This window comes from Danio rerio, chromosome 4 (assembly GCF_052040795.2).
Source record: "Danio rerio strain M-AB ecotype USA chromosome 4, GRCz13ab, whole genome shotgun sequence".
NCBI lineage: Eukaryota > Metazoa > Chordata > Actinopteri > Cypriniformes > Danionidae > Danio > Danio rerio.
In genome coordinates this window covers 1,908,922-1,929,931 of record NC_141024.2, presented here as the reverse complement: position 1 = coordinate 1,929,931, position 21,010 = coordinate 1,908,922, and the positions used below count along the sequence as shown (strand labels likewise).

Here is a 21,010-nt window from a genome sequence, read left to right as displayed (position 1 = left end):
GCTGAGTGGCGCTGCTACGGGGCATGACGGGAGACTCCCTGCGTCATCACGTAGGGTTTAAGGTTCACCGACGTAGTCTTTTTTGTTTTTAATTAAAGGGGTGGTCCTATATTTAAATGTTCACATATTTGCTTGAATAATAATAGAAAAGCATTAATAATTTTAAATTGGCACAAAAGACGATTATTTTACATTTATAAACTTAGCATCCACATTAGCAATAATAATACTTCAACCATACAAAATTATATAAATATTTAAATAATATAATAACGATAAAATAGCGAATACAATAATAAAAAATAATCAGAAGGAGAGTTTAAGTTCTCATAATTCACGGAGGTAAAATTCAACGATGACTCTTTTATTTATTTATTTATTGAACACATTGTAATGTAAAACAACTTTAAATTCTCAATTCTTCTTCACATTACAAAAAAATAACAAATGCAATAAAAGGGAATCAATTATACACATAGACAATAACAAAAATTCAACGAGAACTGCAAGCAAGCGGGTTGTTGCTAGAAGGGATACAGCTGCGGCCGGAAGTTAACGATAATTATTTCTACTATTTATTAAATTAACCGTTAAATTGTATTTTATTAACGTCTACCCCTACCCAAAACCTAAACTCAACCCTCAGAGTAATGTAAAAAATATGACTTATTGTTGTACAACGTCATAATCTTTATGCTTTATTGACGTGTGCCCTCAGTTGTATCCTATCTAACGCTATTTAGTCCAGCAGAGGGGGCTCAAAGATTACACAATACCCAAAAGCGCGTAATAAATCAATTATTATCCATGTAACCGATACTTTATTGTTGATTTTAGTCCGTTTTATTGGATTTAGTCAATTCTAGTTTCATCTGCAATTAAAAAAGTTAATTTTACAGGCCATAGAGGGGATTTATAAATGTGACGTCTTATTTTGAAAATAGTATATGTGACCTTGTGTGACCTTCAGGTCTGGACAATAATATTTGAAACAATAATTAATTTTCCTTTGCCTTAGTCCCTTTATTCATTAGGGGTCGCCACAGGGGAATGAACCGCCAACTATTTCAGCATATGTTTTACACAGCTGATGTCCTTGCAGCTGCATCCCAGTACTGGGAAACACCCGTACACTCATATTCACACACATACACTACTGCCAATTTGCTTTATTCAATTCATAGCGCATGCGTTTGGACTGTGGGGGAAACCGGAGCACCCAGAGAAAAGTCACACCAACAAGACGCAGCACGATGGCTCAGACGGCACTGTCACCTCACAGCAAGGTGGTCTCTGGTTCGAGTCCCTGCTGGGTCAGTTGGCACAGTCCAAACACACGCACTATAGGGGAATTAGATAACTAAATTAGCCGTAGTGTATGAGATTGTACAGATGTTTCCCAGCACTGGGTTGCAGCTGGAAGAGCATCCGCTGAGTTAAAAACATATCCTATAATAGTTGGTGGTTCCTTACGCTGTGGTGACCCCTAATAAATAAGACACTAAGCCAAAGAAAAATGAATAAATAAACTGAAGTCAAAGTATTTCCATTAAAGTAACTCAATGACAGATTTATGAAATTAATTTTAAAAGATCACACGTGACCTTGTATGACCTTCAGGCCTGAATGATAATATTTGAAGCACAGTGTTCCCATTAAGTAACTCGCTGACTCATAGCTGGGTTATCTTGAACCTTTAATAGACATTAATTACATGATATACATAGTGTTTCATTGAAACAAGAGCGTATCATTCGCAGGAATGGCCTCTTGTACATGAGGAGCTTCGACCCCTCGCGGGTTTGAGTACAGCATTTTAGTAGTAATGTAAAAGTGTGTGTTCATGTGTGTGTGTGTGTGTGTGTGTAGAGGGTTGATCGAAACCCCGAAACACACACTGAGGGACATGTAAAGCCATATTTTAAACATGTTAAGCAAAATTGAGAAGGAATAAAAAGCCCAAAACAACAGCATATATACACTTCACCATTCTGTGGTCTATACACATATATACAATATATATTCATATATAAATATAGTAAAATAGATTAAATTACACTGATGTTCTTCCATAAATAACGGCTGGAGAGTAACAGGTTGCTGACACGTGAGGTTGAGCTGTTGGAAGCACACAGTGAGGTGTGTGTGTGTGTGTGTGTGTGGTCATTCATCACACTCATAATGGCTGATTAGTGTAGACACACACTCCTCATCTGTCTATCTGTCTGTCTCTCAATAATGGAGTATCTTCAAGCTGCCGATGGCAAACACTGAAATGGTAAATTAATCACTCTTCAACAGCGATGTTTGGCATCTGATTCTGCGCTTAAAACATAAAACCAGCAGAACGAATGACCATTGAACAGAGATGCTTTAAAGTTAACGCAAACCTAAACTCATTTTGCTTCCGTTTCCCCGTTCACCAAGGTAAAGCGGTCATAAAAAGCACAGCAAAAATAAAAACACGGTGTCTAAAAACAAGGGGCAGTTCACACAAAAATCAAATTCTGTCACCATTTGATCACCATTACGAGCTTCTTTCTGCTGCTGAACACAAAAGAAGATATTTTGAAGAATGCTCACTTTCAGTAGTGTTAGTTGTTCCAACTATGCGAGTCAATGGTTTCCAACATTCTTCAAAGTATCTTCTTTTTTGTTCGACAGAAGAAAGAAATTCTGGAAACATTTGAGGGTGAATAAATAGTGCGTTCATTATATCTATGGGTGAACTCTCCCTTTAAATGTTTTATTTTGACCATATTGTCGTAACCTTCGTTATATTAATGTTAAAGATTTGAGGATGCATCTTCTACATCAGTCTTAAACAATGATTAAATCATTTTAACGACTGATAACCGTGATTTAGTTATTTCAGGTCAACGTGAAACAACATTAGCAGCTCATTCGACTTTAATAATGTGATGGATATTAAATTTCCATCCTCATCATTCACTACCGTTATCGCTACCTTCATTGTATTAATGTTAAGCAACATTAAAGGAAGGGAATAATCCCTACAGTAGACTAAAGGGCCGTTCACAGCAAGTATGATCACTATAAATATAACAATAAGGATAAGTCTGAATGTAAACCAGCAGCAGAGTTCAGATCACAGCTATAACCATAAAGATGTGGAGAAATGAATTACTTTCAGACTGATTTTGTCCAGCTAATACATGATTAAACCCTGACAGCCGGTCAGAATCCATTAAATAATAAGGATTTACGCAATTTAAAGCAACAGCAGACATTGTGGAGAAGCTCTGCCTGATGTTTAGCCTTCTTTAAAATGTTATTTAAGATGATGACTATAATGGGTGACACGGTGGCGCAGTAGGTAATGCTGTCGCCTCACAGCGTGAAAGTCGCTGGTTCGATCTCCAGCTGGGTTAGTTGGCATTTCTGTGTGGAGTTTGCATGTTCTCCCCGCGTTCGCGTGGGATTCCTCCGGGTGCTCCGGTTTCCCCCACAAGTCCAAAGACATGTGGTACAGGTGAACTGGGTAAGCTAAATTGTCTGTAGTGTATGAGTGTGAATGGATGTTTCCCAGTGATGGGTTGCTGCTGCAAGTGTAAATACTTGCTGGATAAGTTGGCGGTTCATTCCACTGTGGCGACCCCGGATTAATAAAGGGACTAAGCCGAAAAGAAAATGAATGAATAATGACTATGATATAATTGATTATTCCATGGGGAGTAATGACACATATGTACATTGAAGTCAGGCTAGCAAAAAAAGCTAAAGCATAAAAATGAAAGTACCTCAGGTATTCAGTGCTAGCTTTGGCGTGTTTGTAAATGCTGGAGGCAATAATGAAATACACTTACTAAAATGGCTAAATTCACTGTTTATATTATGTTACATAAATTACACGAGCTGGATTCACTGGTCAGATTCACTAGAAATGCAGCACACTAAGGACATCTGCTGGATAAAAGGGGGTATTGCAAAAGAAAAGACTAAAAATAAATGTTCTTGCTTGCTGGCGATGACATAAATAGTAGTAATATTTGTACAGTTATCATCATTACTATGTGAACAGCCCTTTAAATAACAGTTATTAAAGTATTAATGAACATCATTTTGATGTGTCGTATCGTTTTAGATAACACGTGATGAAGAACCACCTCCAGATTAGATAAGAAAAGTGAGTTTTAATCTCACATCGACTTTAAAGCAGCCATCGCTGTGGTGAAATTCAGCCGTTCCGCCTGTCTGAAATCAACAACTACTGCTGATTATTTGTTCATTAGTAGATCTACACGACAGGTAAAGGTGACTCAAGTAGTAGTACAGTATAAATGGCATCGTAACCAATGCAATTTAAAGCACAGGCAAAATGTGCGAAATGACAGTTCTGTTTTTCACATTTGCTGAATAAAGACTAAGTGCTTATCCACATATAAAAACACCAATATTGTTTTTGGCAAGGGTACAAACGGATCGCTCCGTTCGCTCAGTACGCTTTTGGTTTGTGAGAAAACGAAACGCTAAACCTGAAACCGGTTGAAGGATGCACACGCTCCCGTACCAGCTGTACCAGACGAACAACGTAAAAAAGAAAAGCAAATCAACAACAAAACAAATACGCGTGGATCACCATCTGTGTGGCCTAACGGGATACTGTACAGAGTTCAGGACATTCTCTCAGAATGGGATGTTTGTCTTTGCTCTGCGCTGATAATAGAGCAGCTTCTTCTAGATCTCAGTAGCAGCGCAAGCGGCTTGGCTCCGCCCACCTGCCTGTCAATCACAGTCAGGACACGCCCACTAATGACCACCAGTGTGTTCTTCTGAAGATAACGCATTGTGAATCCAGTCCATGATGATTAAGGCCATGCTGCCGGTCATCACCAGGAAGCCCATAATGAGAAACAATGTGGCCTGATGAGGAGGAGAAGAGTGATGAGAGACTATCAAACCACTTCAGAATCCTTTAAATACATGCAGATGGATTTAAATGTCTTACCCCGATTTTCTGGACTGATTTCATAGACTCTTTCTTCACTAGTTTGATGTAGAAAGCTGAAGGCAGGATGAAAATCAGCATAGCAGCAGCAGACGCACCTGAAGACAGACAGGAAAAAAAATATATATTTACATATGATAAAAATAATAATACAATAAAATAAAAAAGACCTACTTTTATAGGATATATTTTAGGCAACCTGATAATAAAATACATTTAAATATATATATAAAATAAATATAATTTTATAACATATATTTTATATAATATTATGTAAAAAATAATCCAATAAAAACTATAATTATAAGATATTTGATAATTTTATAAGACATATAAATATCCTATAAAATATCTTGTAAAATGATTAATAGTTAATTTATAGAAAATAAAATTCATATAATCCAAAGAAAAAATACAAATATTATAAAATATATATAATTTATATATATTTTATTTACGCAATGTAATAAAAATAATAATAATAAAAATACACATAGTTTTACAAGGTTTAAGTTATTTATAGATAGATAGATAGATGGATAGATGGATAGATGGATAGATGGATAGATAGATAGATAGATAGATAGATAGATAGATAGATGGATAGATGGATAGATAGATAAGATGGATAGATGGATAGATGGATAGGTGATAGATAGATAGATAGATAGATAGATAGATAGATAGATAGATAGATAGATAGATGGATAGATAGATAGATGGATAGATGGATAGATGGATAGATAGATAGATAGATAGATAGATAGATAGATAGATAGATAGATAGATAGATAGATAGATAGATAGATAGATAGATAGATAGATAGATAAGATGGATAGATAGATGGATAGATGGATACGTGGATAGGTGATAGATAGATAGATGGATGGATAGATGGATAGATGGATGGACGGACGGATAGGTGATAGAGAGCTGCACCCACCGATGAAGCCGAAGATGTCTCTGATGGTGGGAACGAAGATGACGAGGATATTGACGCAGACCAGCAGAGCGACGGTAATGCAGATGTGCCGCGGCCAGCTGAACTCCTTACTGGCGCCCAGCAGATGGTTGACAGAGGTGCGGATCTGCAACATTCAGCAAACATCCAGTCAACACTCCCGCAAACCTTTTATGCATGCTCTAATGCAGTGTTTCCTAACCCTGTTCCTGAAAGCTTAGAATTGAATTGAACATTGGAAGGGACTCCACAAGCTGAGGTTAATGGGTCAGATAAGGGAGACGTGCATGTATTTTTTCCAGAATAAACCACTGTTATACAATGACTTGTCTAATTACCCTAACTTTACCATAATTACTCTAGTTAAGCCTTTAAATGTCGCTGAATACTAGTGTCTTGAAGAATGTCTAGTCTAATATTATGTGCTGTCATTATGGCAAAGATAAAAGAAATCAGCTATATTAAAAGAGTTGTTAAAACTATTGTGTTTAGAAATGTGTTGAAAATAATCTTCTAATAATTCAGACTTCTGACAATTGTAAATAAAAAATATTCTCACCGGGAAGAGAACCACAGGCACAGTCAATGTAACGGCGGTCAGGACGGCCAAACGAACGATCAGAAGCACCACATCGAAATTGTAGACCTTTGAGTATGTGTGCAGGAGCTCGGGTTCAACAGCCTCTGTGGAGAAGAATAAGCAATAAACACATCAGTTACTTCATCCACTTCACACTACACACACTAGCCATCACATATCAGCTATTTCATCAATATACTTACTATATCAATCATGCTTATTTTTCAATGTTTTAATAAGAATACATTAGTACTAAAATGTGATATATTTAGTTGATATTTTTAGTTTAGTTTTTAACTATTTTTTATTTACATTTTTTATTATATATTATTAAAATATAATTTAAATATACAGTAAATATATATATATATATATATATATATATATATATATATATATATATATATATATATATATATATATATATATAAACTATCATGTTTATTTACTATTTCTGAACATTATTAAAAATGTAATCATTTTTAAGTTATATTTATTATATATCTCTATATGTTCTAAATTACAAATTAAAAGCTTTTTTATCAATATATTTACTATATCAATTATGTTTATATTTAAATGTTTTAATACATTTTTACTTTATTTAGTTGATATGTTTTATTTGTTTTTTTTGTTATTTATATTTTTTATACTTTTTTTATTTTTGAATCACAATATGTTATAAAATACAAATTCAAATAAAAAATTATAATAAGAAATATTGAATATGTTCTATCTATAATATTGAACATGCTAAAATATATTTTATATTTCTTTAGAGCTATTTTAGCTTTTTTATCAATATATTTACTAAATCAACTGTTTATATTTAATTTTTTTATATAGTTGCACTAAAATGTAATATAGTTAGCTGATATTTTCAGTTTAATTAGATATTTAGCTATTTTTAGTAAACTTTAGTTAGCTATTTGTTCATTTTTTGTTAATTAATAGTTAATGTTCTAATACACTAAAATAAAAAATAATTAAGTATTAAGATGTTTTATATTTTTATTTATTATATCTTGAATAATGAACATGTTGACATATTTTATATTTATTTAATTTTATATTTTATTTAATATTAAGTAACAAGTCAAGTTTTTATTTTAAAATTGGAAACAAAATGATAATGAGTTTAAAGTTTAAATATATTTTTATTGAATATTTTATACTTACATTAAACATTATTTTGAAATATATTTTATATTCACTTGATTTTATATTATACATTATAGTCAATTTTTTAAATTAATATATTTAATTTAATAAAACAAAATGAGAATGAGATATCTATTTTAATATTAAATAATATATATTTATATTGAACATGTTGAATTTTTTTTCATTTTATATTATATAACATAAGTCAAGTTTTTATATCAATATTTTAAAAAAATGAGAAAGAGAAAAGTTGAAATATTTAATATTGAATATTTTATGTTTAAATTGAATATGTTGAAATATATTTAATATTTATTTATTTTATATTTATTTAATATTACATAACATAAGTCAAATTTTTATATTAATATTTAACAACGAGAATTTTTTAGTACATTTAATATTAAACATTATATAGTTATATTAATTGTTGAAATAGATTTTTATATTTGTAATGTAACATTATATTATAAAAAATGTCAAGTTTTAATAATAATATTTAAAACAAACTGACAATAAGTTTAAATAGATTTTATATTTATTTCATTTAATATTCTAAAATATAAAATGTGATTTTGATGTTTTTGATATTTTAAACAAACTGCTATTGAGAAATGTTGAAATATGTTATATAGAATATATTGAAATATATTTTGCATTATATAATATGTCATGTTTTTAAATATTTATATTGAAAGCAGTCTCTCTCTGAAGAAACAATAATGTTTTGTTTAGTTTTATTTTAGTTGCACTGATCCAAACAAATAAACAGAAAAACCTTTTATTACTTTTAATAAAACTATGTCTAACACATCAAACAACAGATCCCACAAGAATGTTTATTTTCCCTGGTCTGAGAAATCCCTCTGTTGCATAACCTTTCCCATCTATCAGGACAGAGTAAAAACATCAAATGTGATGTTCTGTTCCTGCTGCGGCAAACAGCTGAACGCCCCTTATTTATTCCCAAAACTTGCGAAACAGACCAGATTGAAAGCTGGCTTTGGTCCGGCTCAATCCGCAGGCCTTTAACACACACACCTCCATTAAAGCAAACAGTGCGGCTCTGAAACTGGCATCAGACAGAGGTTTCGTAACGCGCTCTGATGTGGACATGTGTCTGCGTTACGCTCACCATTGAAGGTCAGGTATCCAAACAGCGCAGCCAGCAGATACATAATAAACATTCCCAGAAACGACACATTAGCAACGTTCTGCATCTTCCTCCTGGAGCGACTGCAGAGAGAAGAGAAAGATACAGTTACTTTCAGAGGTTGATGCATTTCATCCGGATCAATTTTAAAATTTAACTTTTATATAAAAACAGGATTTTAAATTTTTTTTAAAAAATAAATAAACAAAATAAATACATATAAATGAATACCAATTAAATAAATAACAATTATAAGATTGAATACAAAACAACTAATGCAAATGGGGAACACATTTTTTTTATTATTGTTGTTGTAAAATAAAAAATAAAAAGATTGCACATTTTTTGTAATAATGTTATTTATTTATAATTTTACAACAACAATTGCGGCAATTATAGTAACTTTTACTTTATTTTTGTATTAATAGTTAAGTTGTAATCATTCAAAATGTCACATTTCACTCTAATACATACCTGTGCACCAATTTTATTTTCATATTCATTTTATTGATAAATTATTTGCCCTTCTGAGAAGCTTTTTTTTTTTTTTTTTTTTTTTTACAGTTTTCTCAAATTATATTTAATACAGCATAGATATTTTCCAAGTATTTCCTATGATATTTTTTCCTCTTATAAAGCTTAATAAAAGCAGTTTTTAAACATGTTAAAGTCGATATTGGAAATTATTTATTTTGGTTCAGACCACTATTATCCAATGACTTAGTTAATCTAATGAACCTAGTTAAGCCTTTAAATGTCAATTTAAGCTATTACTAGTGTCTCGCTAAATATCTAGTAAAATATTCTGTGTTGTTATCATGACAACAAAATAAATTAGAAAAGAAAACTTGTTGAACAACACATGGGAAATATTTTGTAACAGTAATAATCTGTCACACTGTACCTTTAACTGTCTCTTCAAACACATTCCAATTACATTTAAATTTCAAAAAAGAATTCTGCATCCTGTTTGGAATCGCAGTTCTAAATTCAAAAATGTAATATCTTGCAAAATGACGATTCAAATATTATGCACTGCCATCATGATGAAGACCAAAAGAAAATAACTTTCATTAAAACTATTATATTTTAAAAATGATCATTTGAAAAAGGATGCAAACTTAAAATAATTTAGTCTTCAACCACATGAAAAGCATCTATTCATCATCTGCGGGTAAAAAAAGCTGTACTCACTCTTTGAGCTCCTCATACATGGGCAGAATGGCCGGATGGCACACAAAGGCAAAAGTCAGGATGGGCACAGCATACACAGTCTACAGAGTCACACAGATCAGCACATTAGTCTCAGTCAAACACAAGCATGGAAACACAGTATGGACCCTTCCACAAGACGTGTTTAACAGTCATCAGCATCTTAAATCATTGAAAGTTTTTAATATGTAGATATTTTTCAAATGCATGAACATTTCTATGTATTTATGTATATTTAAGATCATCTCTGTGTCAAATTACCAAGAATGAATGACCGCTTATGCGAGGTGTTTCTAATGCAGCATCTATGGGGCCAAGACAGTAAATCTGACAATATTTTTTCTTCTAACTGCCATTATCAGTCTCACACTATTGTTTCCTTTTTCTGAAAGTCTTGATAACACCATCATTTTCTTTAATTATTTCAGCAAATATTCGCATTCACATTCACTGTGATCTAAGTATATCAACTATGAGGATCTCTGCTCATGTGAAAAGTCTCCATGATCTCCAGTGCTGTACCTGTGAGTTGAAGATGAAGTATTTGGGTTTGCAGCACTCTTCATCGGTGCTGTTGTTGGTCTGCGGCGGCTGAGAGACGTTCACTGTGATGTTAATGAAGTTTTCAGGCAGCGGACAGGGGATCTGGAACTTCTTGTAGATCACCTGCAGAACAAAAGGAGGAGGAACAGCTCATTAGACTCACAACAGCAGCTCTCGCTTTCATTTGCACATCTTTTACCCTGGTAAACCACCGCATTATTCGGGGAGTATCTCAACACTCACCACAATAAGGAAGAACACCATGCACAACAAGGAGAATCCACTGGTGTAGCCCAGATAACCTGAAGCAGAAGACAAAAACCATGAGGATCAACTCAACACACACACATACACACATACACAAATATATGGATATATACTTATGATTATTATTAGTAGTAGTATATTTATATACATGTTTAAAATTACATAATAAAAAAGCATTATTATATCATTATTAACATAAACTATGCCATATCAAACTGATGATTTATTTATAAATAATGTTATAAAATGCGTGTGTGTGTGTGTGTTACACATATAAACTGTATTAATCGACATTATATACAATTAATACTATAATAAAAGTGATATATAATTAATACAATATTATATTAGACACATTAATTATCTATGCTTTTAATTTATTATTATATACTTTTTCCCTTTTTTATCAATAATTAAGAAATATGGTATTAATAATTTAGTTGTAATTATTTAAACTAACATTTCAACAAGGGCTGGGCTGATAAATGATACTATATTGAATCGCAATAAAATTTATGTCAATAACAATGATAAGCTCTGGATATTTTATATTGATCAAAGAGCCAATCACACAGCAGAAATGTGCAACAATATTGCCCTACTTTAAGGACAGTCTGGGAGGGGCTTTTATTTTAACCTCCTCCTCCCAAAAATATGTTCCACCATGTAATAGACCGTCTAATTTTTTGGCTTCAGCCCTTCTTGGGGTACTCTTTTAAATCTGGAAGCATTAACAACCTAATTAAAAATATATTGTTATCATTCAATATGGAAAATAATTATTGAGATCGCATATTTGCCATATCGCTCAGCCCTACTTTAAACCACGAAAATAATTTTACTACAATTTTATTTTTACAATAATTGTGTGTGTGTGTGTGTATGTGTGTGTATATATATATATATATATGTATATGTATATATATATATATATATATATATATATATATATATATATATATACACACACATGTGTATATATATATATATATATATATATATATATATATATATATATATATATATATATATATATATAAATAAAATATAAATATATTATATATATATATATATATATATATATATATATATATATATATATATATATACACACACACACCAAATTTTAATTATATAACAAAATATTAAAATTATCAATAACAAAAATTTTATTTATATACATATCTCTTACGTCTTAAAATATTAATTTTATAGTAATTTGATCTATTATAAAATCATAATACAAATATATCTATAAAATAAATAAACAAAAAAAATAAAAAAATAAACAAACGAATAAATAAATAAATGCGTTTGACATTTTTATGATGAAGAGAAAAGGATTAACATCCAACATGCAATATGTAATTTTGTATTTTTTCTGGGGTAACATTCAAACACTCACCCAGGTTTTTGAGCAGCGAGAGAGGCAGGATGATGCTCATAGTGACGATCAATACCAGGTAATCTCCGTTAGTGTACCACGCACTGCAAAACACACACAAACACAAATATTAGCACACTTAGGAAATGACACGCAGCTGTTCAGCAACATCCTGTTTCGCAAAATAATCCGTGAGCATGTGAGGTTTATGGGGCCGTGTATCTTGTGGCTTTGTGCGCAGGGGCCTTTGGGCTCCATGTAGGGGTCTGAATGTTTGATGTCAGTGTTTGTTGTATTAGGTCACTGTCACAAAAGCTCTCAGACCCCCCGACCGGACAGCTGTACAATGAACAGCGCTCACACTGTTCGTACACAGAGCTGGAAAACATTCCAGGACAACAACAACTACAACAACACTGGCCTTTCTGTTCAGCCCTCACATCATCCATGAGATAAACACACACATCTGCACTGCAGTAAATCAGCCTGACAGGGACATATGCTGATATTCAATAGCTCAATATATGCTGATAACAATATTGATATCATGGGGAGTCCAAAATATAGGGAATGTTGCTGTATTTGCAGTGTTCATCAGAACTACATGCTTGAAGACTTAGAATTTTGGCCATTTAGTAGATGCTTGTTCAAAGTGACTAATAATTGAATGTTTTCATGTTAATTTGGAATATGAGGTTGAAAAAACATTGAAAATTCTGCCTATTTATTGGGCTATTGTTAGTTAACTGTATAGTGAGTTTCCCTTTGTTAACATCAGTTGATTTAACTTAAGTCAATGTAATGTGTATCGGTGTAATCACAGCGGAAGTTCATTTCTTGGCTAATGACTAATGACGCTTTAAATCTATAGTCCTAATCATTTTATTAAACGGAATTAATAACTAATGAATTCTGAAGTTTTTTTTATTAACTATAACATACATCTGTAATATTGCCATTTGTCACAGTTGATTTTAATGCATTAACTAACATCACGAATGAAACGTTATTGTAAAGTGTTTCCTATAGTACTTCATAACTCTAATTTAATTAGCAATTCGATGTGTTTAAAAGCCTCTAACTACTCTGAACATGTATGTGCAATAAAGCAATACACTTGTTATTTTGGGTTATTACACTTTTATGGGTTATTATGCATCTTAGGTCAATATTATGGTAATGATGTATAAAAGCTTCAGCATTTAATCACAACAGGAACCGATAATACTCTCATAATCTTAGTCTGAGGTCAAATTTGGGCAGCACTGTGGCCTCACAGAAAGAAGGTTGCTGGTTCGAGTCCTGGCTGGCCCTGTTTGTATGTTCTACCCGTGTTGGTGTGGTTTCCACTGGGTCGGTTTCCCCCACAGTCCAAACCATGCACTATAAACTGTCCATGGTGTATAAGTGTGTGTGAATGAGTGTGTATGGGTGTTTCCCAATACTGGGCTGTGGCTGCAAGGGCATCCGCTGCATAACACATATGCAGGAATAGTCGGCGATTCATCCCGCTGTGGCGACTCCTGATAAATAAAGGACTAAGCTGAAGGAAAATGAATAAATGAGGTGAAATCTTACTTGTCATTGGAGTCTAAGAAGGCCCTGATGACGATGGGCAGCTCATACTTCACGATGTAGAGGTAACTCGCCATAGCTGTGATGCAAACAAAACACTTTAGCATCCTATAGCATCTTCTAGCAAAGCAAACACCATGTAAGTGCATGTGCAGAGCGCAGGCCGTACCTCCAAAGTTCTGCATAGTGATAGAGCAGGACGCTGCCAGCTTGCCAGGAATCCCGAACGCTTTGTACCCCAGCTGTTCGTACACCAGAGACCCTGGACGGAAGGGTCAGAGTATTAAAACATGTGCTTATCACTGTTAAAAATAGAAAGAGCCATGCACACAGAAGCTAACCTCCTTCATTGGCCGTTTTGAGCAGCAGATGGACTGAGTACAGCGAGAAAATGGCCACAGCCACCAGCAGGATCCTACACAAAACACACACAAAAATAGATGAATTATTAAAATCGCTCTCAAAGCTCTCTTGAGGGTTGAAATGTTCTGTTTGTGCACATGAAGAAGCATTTTATCTCAAGCATATTGAACACGAATAGAGAATTTGAACTGCAGTATAAAACCCAGCAAACATTTATGTCAGCATGTAAGGTTATGTTACACTGTAAAACCCAATAAGTTAAGTTAACTTAAACTGTTTGAGGAGTTTCTAAACAAAACTGTAAACTATATGACTATGCATAGAGTCATATACATATAGATAATTTGTGTTGATAATTTGTGTCGTGAAACTGTTAGAGTATTAGCAACGTAAACATTTTAGGTTCAGCTATCAAATCGCTGCGAGTTCAAGAATTAAGTCATGAATTAAGTTCAAACAACAATATAGCTACTTAAATGTTTTGGCATTGCTTTTACCATTATAGTAATCACAAAAAAATAATTAAATCATTTATAACTCATTCATTCATATTAATTTATTTGTTTTGAGTTCTGCTTGATATAATCAATTTATGAAATACGAAAACTCTTTTTCGTTGAGTCAAAGTAACCTCGAAGAAATTATAAGCTAAGCTAACTTATTTCATTAAGGGATTTTAACTGCTAGGTTTTACAGTGTACTAAAATAACGTTTCTGTGATATTCTTGTAATAATAATGTAGTCAATGTTAATAAAACAATGCATATGTAATGTTATTAAAACATTTTTAAAAACGTCTTGAGAACATTATAATAACATTAGACTAAAGCACTTTTGAATAATGCAATTATAACAAAAAAGAAACATCAAAACATTGTCTAAAAATAATAAGTTAATGTTTTTAGTACTGGGAAACTGCTCTGGTTGATTGGTTTTCCAGTGTTCTAATCTTCTACAGGCTTTTTTGGCCATTTTTATGGTGAGTAACAAGCTTAAATACCAAAATATAATAATTAAAAACACTATTTCCAATTTAATTTATATAAAAACTATAAAATATTTCAAACGTTGAGTCACTTAAATTGATTCAGAAGTGTTTGTTCGGTCATATTAACGGCTAATCGTTTTTTCCTGTTAAATTAAAATACTATTATTTGCGTATTTTTAATTTGCTATTTCTTTGTAACTCCTTGTAAAATTTACTGATCATTTTCTGCCCCATCTCTTCTATCATAAGGTCATTTAAACCATCAGAGTTTGTTTAATTAGAGAAGCACAGCAGTGTATCTTCAGTTTATATTAGGAGTGTGAAATGAAGAACTACACTGAAAATGTCACTTACACCTACACACTCATTTTGTAGCATATGCATTAATACACTAATGTTGACTTTAATTGCAGACGTAATGACCTCAACTCCAGTATTAAGTCACATCATGAACATAAACACACATGTCCTTATAAAAGAGAAATGTGTGAGTGTGGCTTAGTTTCACACACTCATTCATTCCACTGTCTGGAGGTCGCTTGATCCCGTTATAACCTACGCGACCTTCAGTAGATTTCCATTCCACATGCCTGGAGCTAAACGTCACATCACTGCTCAACCCCTGAGCCTTTTCTCAAGAACCAGAATTTAATCAGCCGTGCCCATTTATTTGATGCATCTTGTGTTTTTATAATCTAATTCTGGCTTTATCAGGATTATATTATTAGATACTGAAAATCTCAAGGTGAGCAACAATTCAGTCTTTGATAGAGTCTTGGAAATTTGGCATCAATACAAACTCAATTTAGAAAGGCAGCATGGATATCTGCAATGTTTTATAATGTGATATAAACACAATTTCATCAGATCAATGTTGCATTGATTTCAATGATTTTATAGGGGAGTGGATCTGAATTAAATATAATAAACACATTGCAAGCATAGATGAATATAATAGAGCAAAGATGCAAGTGAAATAAACAGTGCTTTATGGTGTTCTGGATAGTCTAACAGCATTCAGACGCAGAAATGTAATAAATTAATGTAAAACAACACAGTATAGTCTTCATTGTGTGCATAATAATAATAATTATTCTTTATTAAAGCTATATATTGTATCTGGTTATAATTTCTTGTGTTTGAATGATCTGAACATGCCTTAAAACATATGCAAATGAGAAAATATACACAACTTTTAAATACAGTTGTTACAATTGCAATTATATTACTGTTAAACTCTGCAGTGACTCCACAAATGGCATGTTTTCTGAGCTGTAGAGCTGCTATAATCCATATTCTACCATGTGATTATTGCACATAGCAATTGCCAATGCTGAAATGATATATTGTGCAACTGTAACACACACACACACACACACACACACACAGCTTTGTATGTAAACACTGAAAATCAGCAAATTTCCAAGCCTCTCCTGCATCAGAGGTGAACTGACTGACTCTGACCACCTGCAGCAGATTTACACTAAAATCTGGGACAAAATGCTGGAACAATTAATGCTACTAATTATCCTAATCTGTGCTGTAAATCGGGAACATTTATGCTTTATAGATTAGTACATTCTAAACTCAATGCTCTCTAGAGCCAAACAAGAAAGCAGGTCTTGTATATTGTACATTTTTACCTTAAAGTAGTATAGATTAGGGCTGCAGGATGCTGGGAAAATATGCGATATTGTTGTTGAGTATTGTGATAATGATATTTCTTACTTTATAGAATTCCTATTTTTATTAACTGCTTTGAATAAGTTATTTCTGTAATAGTATTAAAATGAATAGGTACTTTTCCGGTCTAATTAATTGCAAATCAGACCAAAAAAAAAAAACTGGTGCAAACATTTAGTCTGAATAAATACAACCAATGCATTAAAATACACCATAAAGAAGATCTCTTAATGAACAGTTTCCATATATATTGTGATTCACATGGAGTTTTCTGTTTGTTTACACTTGTGAATTGCATTATGGAATGTTGATCTCTGCTCTGTTGACTTCTGATGTTGAAAATTCAACTCTACAGTTTAACAAAGTGACCTTTATTGACATTTTAGTTGTTTGAAATAATAATATAGAGATAAATAAGTCTGTAAAATAACAGTAAATGCACTGGCAGGTTTTTACAAGGTGTTTGAAACAAAATATATGCCTTTAAACTATTGAAATGTTCATAAACGTCACTTTTTCTAACTTTTAAAGGTTTAAGCATTTTTGAAAGAAAGATCAAGGTCTCATAATGCAATTCAAAAGCAGAAATAAATGGGGAAACATAAAAACATAGATCACAAAATATAGAAAACTGCTCATTGACATTGCATATAATATCAATACCAGCAATATATTGTTCAGCTCCTGTATGGATGACATAAAAAAACATCCCAAGCACAGAATCCCATCAGTACTCACACAAACATGGCGATGCCGGTGTTGGCCATAGCATAAGACAGTCCTAGGATTCCACTTCCCATGATGGCGTTGCCCAAATTAAACACTGACATCCCGAATGACGCAGATCCAGGGCTCTATAAAAGCAAGATTTACGTGTCATTTACACACATGACACCACAGAATCTGATTCAGCCTCTCAAACTAATGAAGCACTTACATATTCAGCCTCATATTTCTTCTTCCCCAAGTGATGATCTGACAGGAAGTTCTGACTTTCTGCTTCCACATCACTATACTGAATCCTGTAATCACATCAGTGGATTAGATGAAGGTTGAGATTTGTATAAAGGTCACTTAAGAAGGAAAATAAAGCAGGTTTTACCCATTGAGAGGGACTTTTGAGGCATGGTCCTGGTAGTTTGTGTATTCATTGCTGTTTGTACTGCTGCTGTCCATGTCTGGAGCGATGTTAAAGCGACTCATCTGTGCCGGGGCTTTGTTCATTCTGCAATATAAAAGCACAACGCATGAGGATTTGGGTTCAGCTTGGACACTTGTGGGAACACACCTTCGCATTATTACCCATTATGTAATTACTTTGACTGAGATCACCAGCAGTTTTCTCTTGACTCAGTTATTGGCTCCATAACACTTAAGTCTGATGATTAATTATAGTATTAAATAATATTTCCACACTAGACAAAACATCAGATGAAAATAAATGTGCATTTTACTCACAGGTTTTAATTGTACCTTAAGACTATTTATATATTGCATTTTTAAGCAATGGAAAACCTTTAACATGTGATGTTTTATTTATTCATACTATTTGATTTATTATATCCTGCTTGGATGTAGTGTTTAAACATGTTTACCAATGGAAGAAAGCCTGTCATTTGAAGGTTTCATAAAGAAAGAACAATAATTTATTTGGCGTGTCCCTAGACATTTCTCTCAATGCGCGCCCCCAAAATGCGCGTCCCCGAAACCCTCATCGGAGCCGCGCCTCAGACTGCAGCCGGGCATCAGGTCATGTGACCAGCGCTCAGAACGAGTGGAAAATTACAAACCGGCACCGACAACAGATCCGCACGCGCTGCATCCGCCGCATCGTCATCAACTATTAATACCGGCTTCTCATCAGTCTATATTTATATTTTAGACACAATATACTTAAACACCACCAATAAGGTATTCAGTTATGGTCGGAATATCTATTTAACGGATAACAACCATTATTGATGACACTATTAACTGATGTAACAAGCCTTCCAGCGTTTTACTATTTCCCACTAAACCCATTACATAATTAAGGCTGTATAATAATGATAATATTCACAGAATTAGGAAAACTGACATGCACGCTCGCTCGCTCTTATGTGTGTGTGTGTGTGTGTGTTGAGCAGACGCCCACGCATTTATCAACAATCACAATGCAAATCAATAGACACCATGAGGTGAAATCTATTAAATCATATAATATATGACATTTTTAACACATATTAATTTTTAAGATGATTAAAACCGCGCACAATTAGGGTGTTTAGTGAATGAATGAAGGCTATTAAACGGATGTGTGTGGAAAGATGATGAAACACCATCAGTGAGTCACGCCGAGACGAACACAGGCACACACAAACCAGCCTAACATCCATAAAAACAAATAAACATAGGGCAAAACAAACATGTAGACAGAGATAAAACAATGTGGTCAGGTTTAAAAGGGCCAAGAAGTCAATGCGGCTATGATAGCCTACATCAAGATGTTCTTACCTCAGAAATTAAAGAGAAATCCGTTTCTTCAGCTCCGGTATGAATGGAAAAAAGTGAGCAAATCCGGCAGGTTGTGAAGAATGTTCCAGAAAATCGACAACAAATGGCTTACACTTTAAAAAAAATGTACCGTTATAGATAGCAAATAAATATTCTTAATAATTAATAAAGTAAATAAAACAGAAACACTGTAATACTACAAACGCCTAGTGTAACAATAAAAAGGTTAATATTAATGTCGGAGATTAACAGAGATGCTTTCTGGGCGCGTCCGGTATCACAGTCGTGTTCTGATGCGCTGAATGACGGTTTATATTCGCATTGCATCAGCCGCGCTCGTGTGGGCGGAGCCAGTTTTTTTTTTGGATTGTATACAAACAGTAGAGCAGCCCGCCAGCCTGACCCAGACACAAGACACAGTCTTTATATCGAAATAAAATCAGTCAGATTAAACAATAAATAGCACAATATCTTCTTTAAATCACGAATGAATTAAAACTCATTCTTTCTCGTGAGCTAAACGCACTCAATAATGTCTAACCCATAGATATATATCTATGTGTCTAACCTGTGTCTAACACTTCCGTTTCCTCTTTGAAAACCAAAAGCAGCCAACATCTCAATACAAAGTCAATATTTATTGATCTCAAATTCAACATAAACTGCTCATTGGTTTTTATTTACATGTTGTAAGCGTCCTCAAAAATAAATAGTCAGATTAAATTAAACATTAAACAAAACATTAAATATCACAATAGTTTCTTTAAACCAGCACCGAGTAAAAATAAAGACTGTATCATTAGCTAAAGACACTTTATAGTCTCAGTAATGTCTAACATTTCAGTTTTCTCTTTGAAACCCACAAGTACTAAACAAATCAATATAAAATCAACTTCAAATGATCTCAAATTCAATATTTTTACTGATATAAGGCCTCTTGAAATAAAACGAGTCAGATTAAACCTTAAATATCACGATAGTTTCTTTAAACCAGAACTGAGAGGAAATAAAGACTTCCTCTTGTGCTAAAGACACTTTTAAAATCAGCCAAAATAGCCAACATCTTAATATACAGTCAAGTTATTTACCTCAAATTCAATATAAACTATTTGTTTAATTTATTTATACAAGTTATGAACACTCTCGAAATAAAATCAGTCAGATTAAACCTTAAATATCACAATAGTTTCTTTAAAGTAGGACTGAGGAAATAATAAGACTTTCTCATGTGCTGAAGACACTTTAAATGCAGTCAAAATAGCCAACATCTCAATATAAAGTCAATTAATTTACCTCAAATTCAATTTAAACTGTTTGTTTAATTTATTTATACATGTTATGAACACTCTCGAAATAAAATGAGTCAGATTAAACCTTAAATATCAATTTAATAGTTAACAGAAATAAATAGTTAATAGAAATAAAGACTATCATGACACTTTTACAACATCAATAATGTCTAACACAATTTCCTTTTTATGAAACCCAAAAGTAACCAACATCTTGACAAAGTAAATTGAACTCAAATTCAGGTCATACGTTATGTTAATGTACAATTCATGCTAGTGATAGATTATTAACTATGGCTTTTAGCTTAATAAACTACTAATTAACTGCTTATTAATGATTAAGTCAGGTAGCAGTTAGGGTAGACCTATTAGGATTAGCGATGTA

At 32.9% G+C, this 21,010-nt stretch overlaps 1 protein-coding gene across 1 annotated transcript; it reads right to left on the bottom strand.

Moving 5' to 3' along the window:
- Window positions 1–1,679: 1,679 nt before the first annotated feature.
- On the bottom strand, window positions 1,680–19,362 carry slc38a2 (solute carrier family 38 member 2). The gene is given in 16 exon segments (NM_001045104.1): window positions 1,680–4,884; window positions 4,970–5,067; window positions 5,914–6,058; window positions 6,491–6,615; window positions 8,811–8,911; window positions 10,023–10,102; window positions 10,563–10,706; window positions 10,827–10,885; window positions 12,256–12,338; window positions 13,813–13,888; window positions 13,979–14,071; window positions 14,151–14,224; window positions 17,582–17,697; window positions 17,781–17,865; window positions 17,946–18,068; window positions 19,337–19,362. Coding segments are annotated over 15 exon segments (1,515 nt in total). The 5' UTR covers window position 18,068; window positions 19,337–19,362; the 3' UTR covers window positions 1,680–4,770.
- Window positions 19,363–21,010: the final 1,648 nt, after the last annotated feature.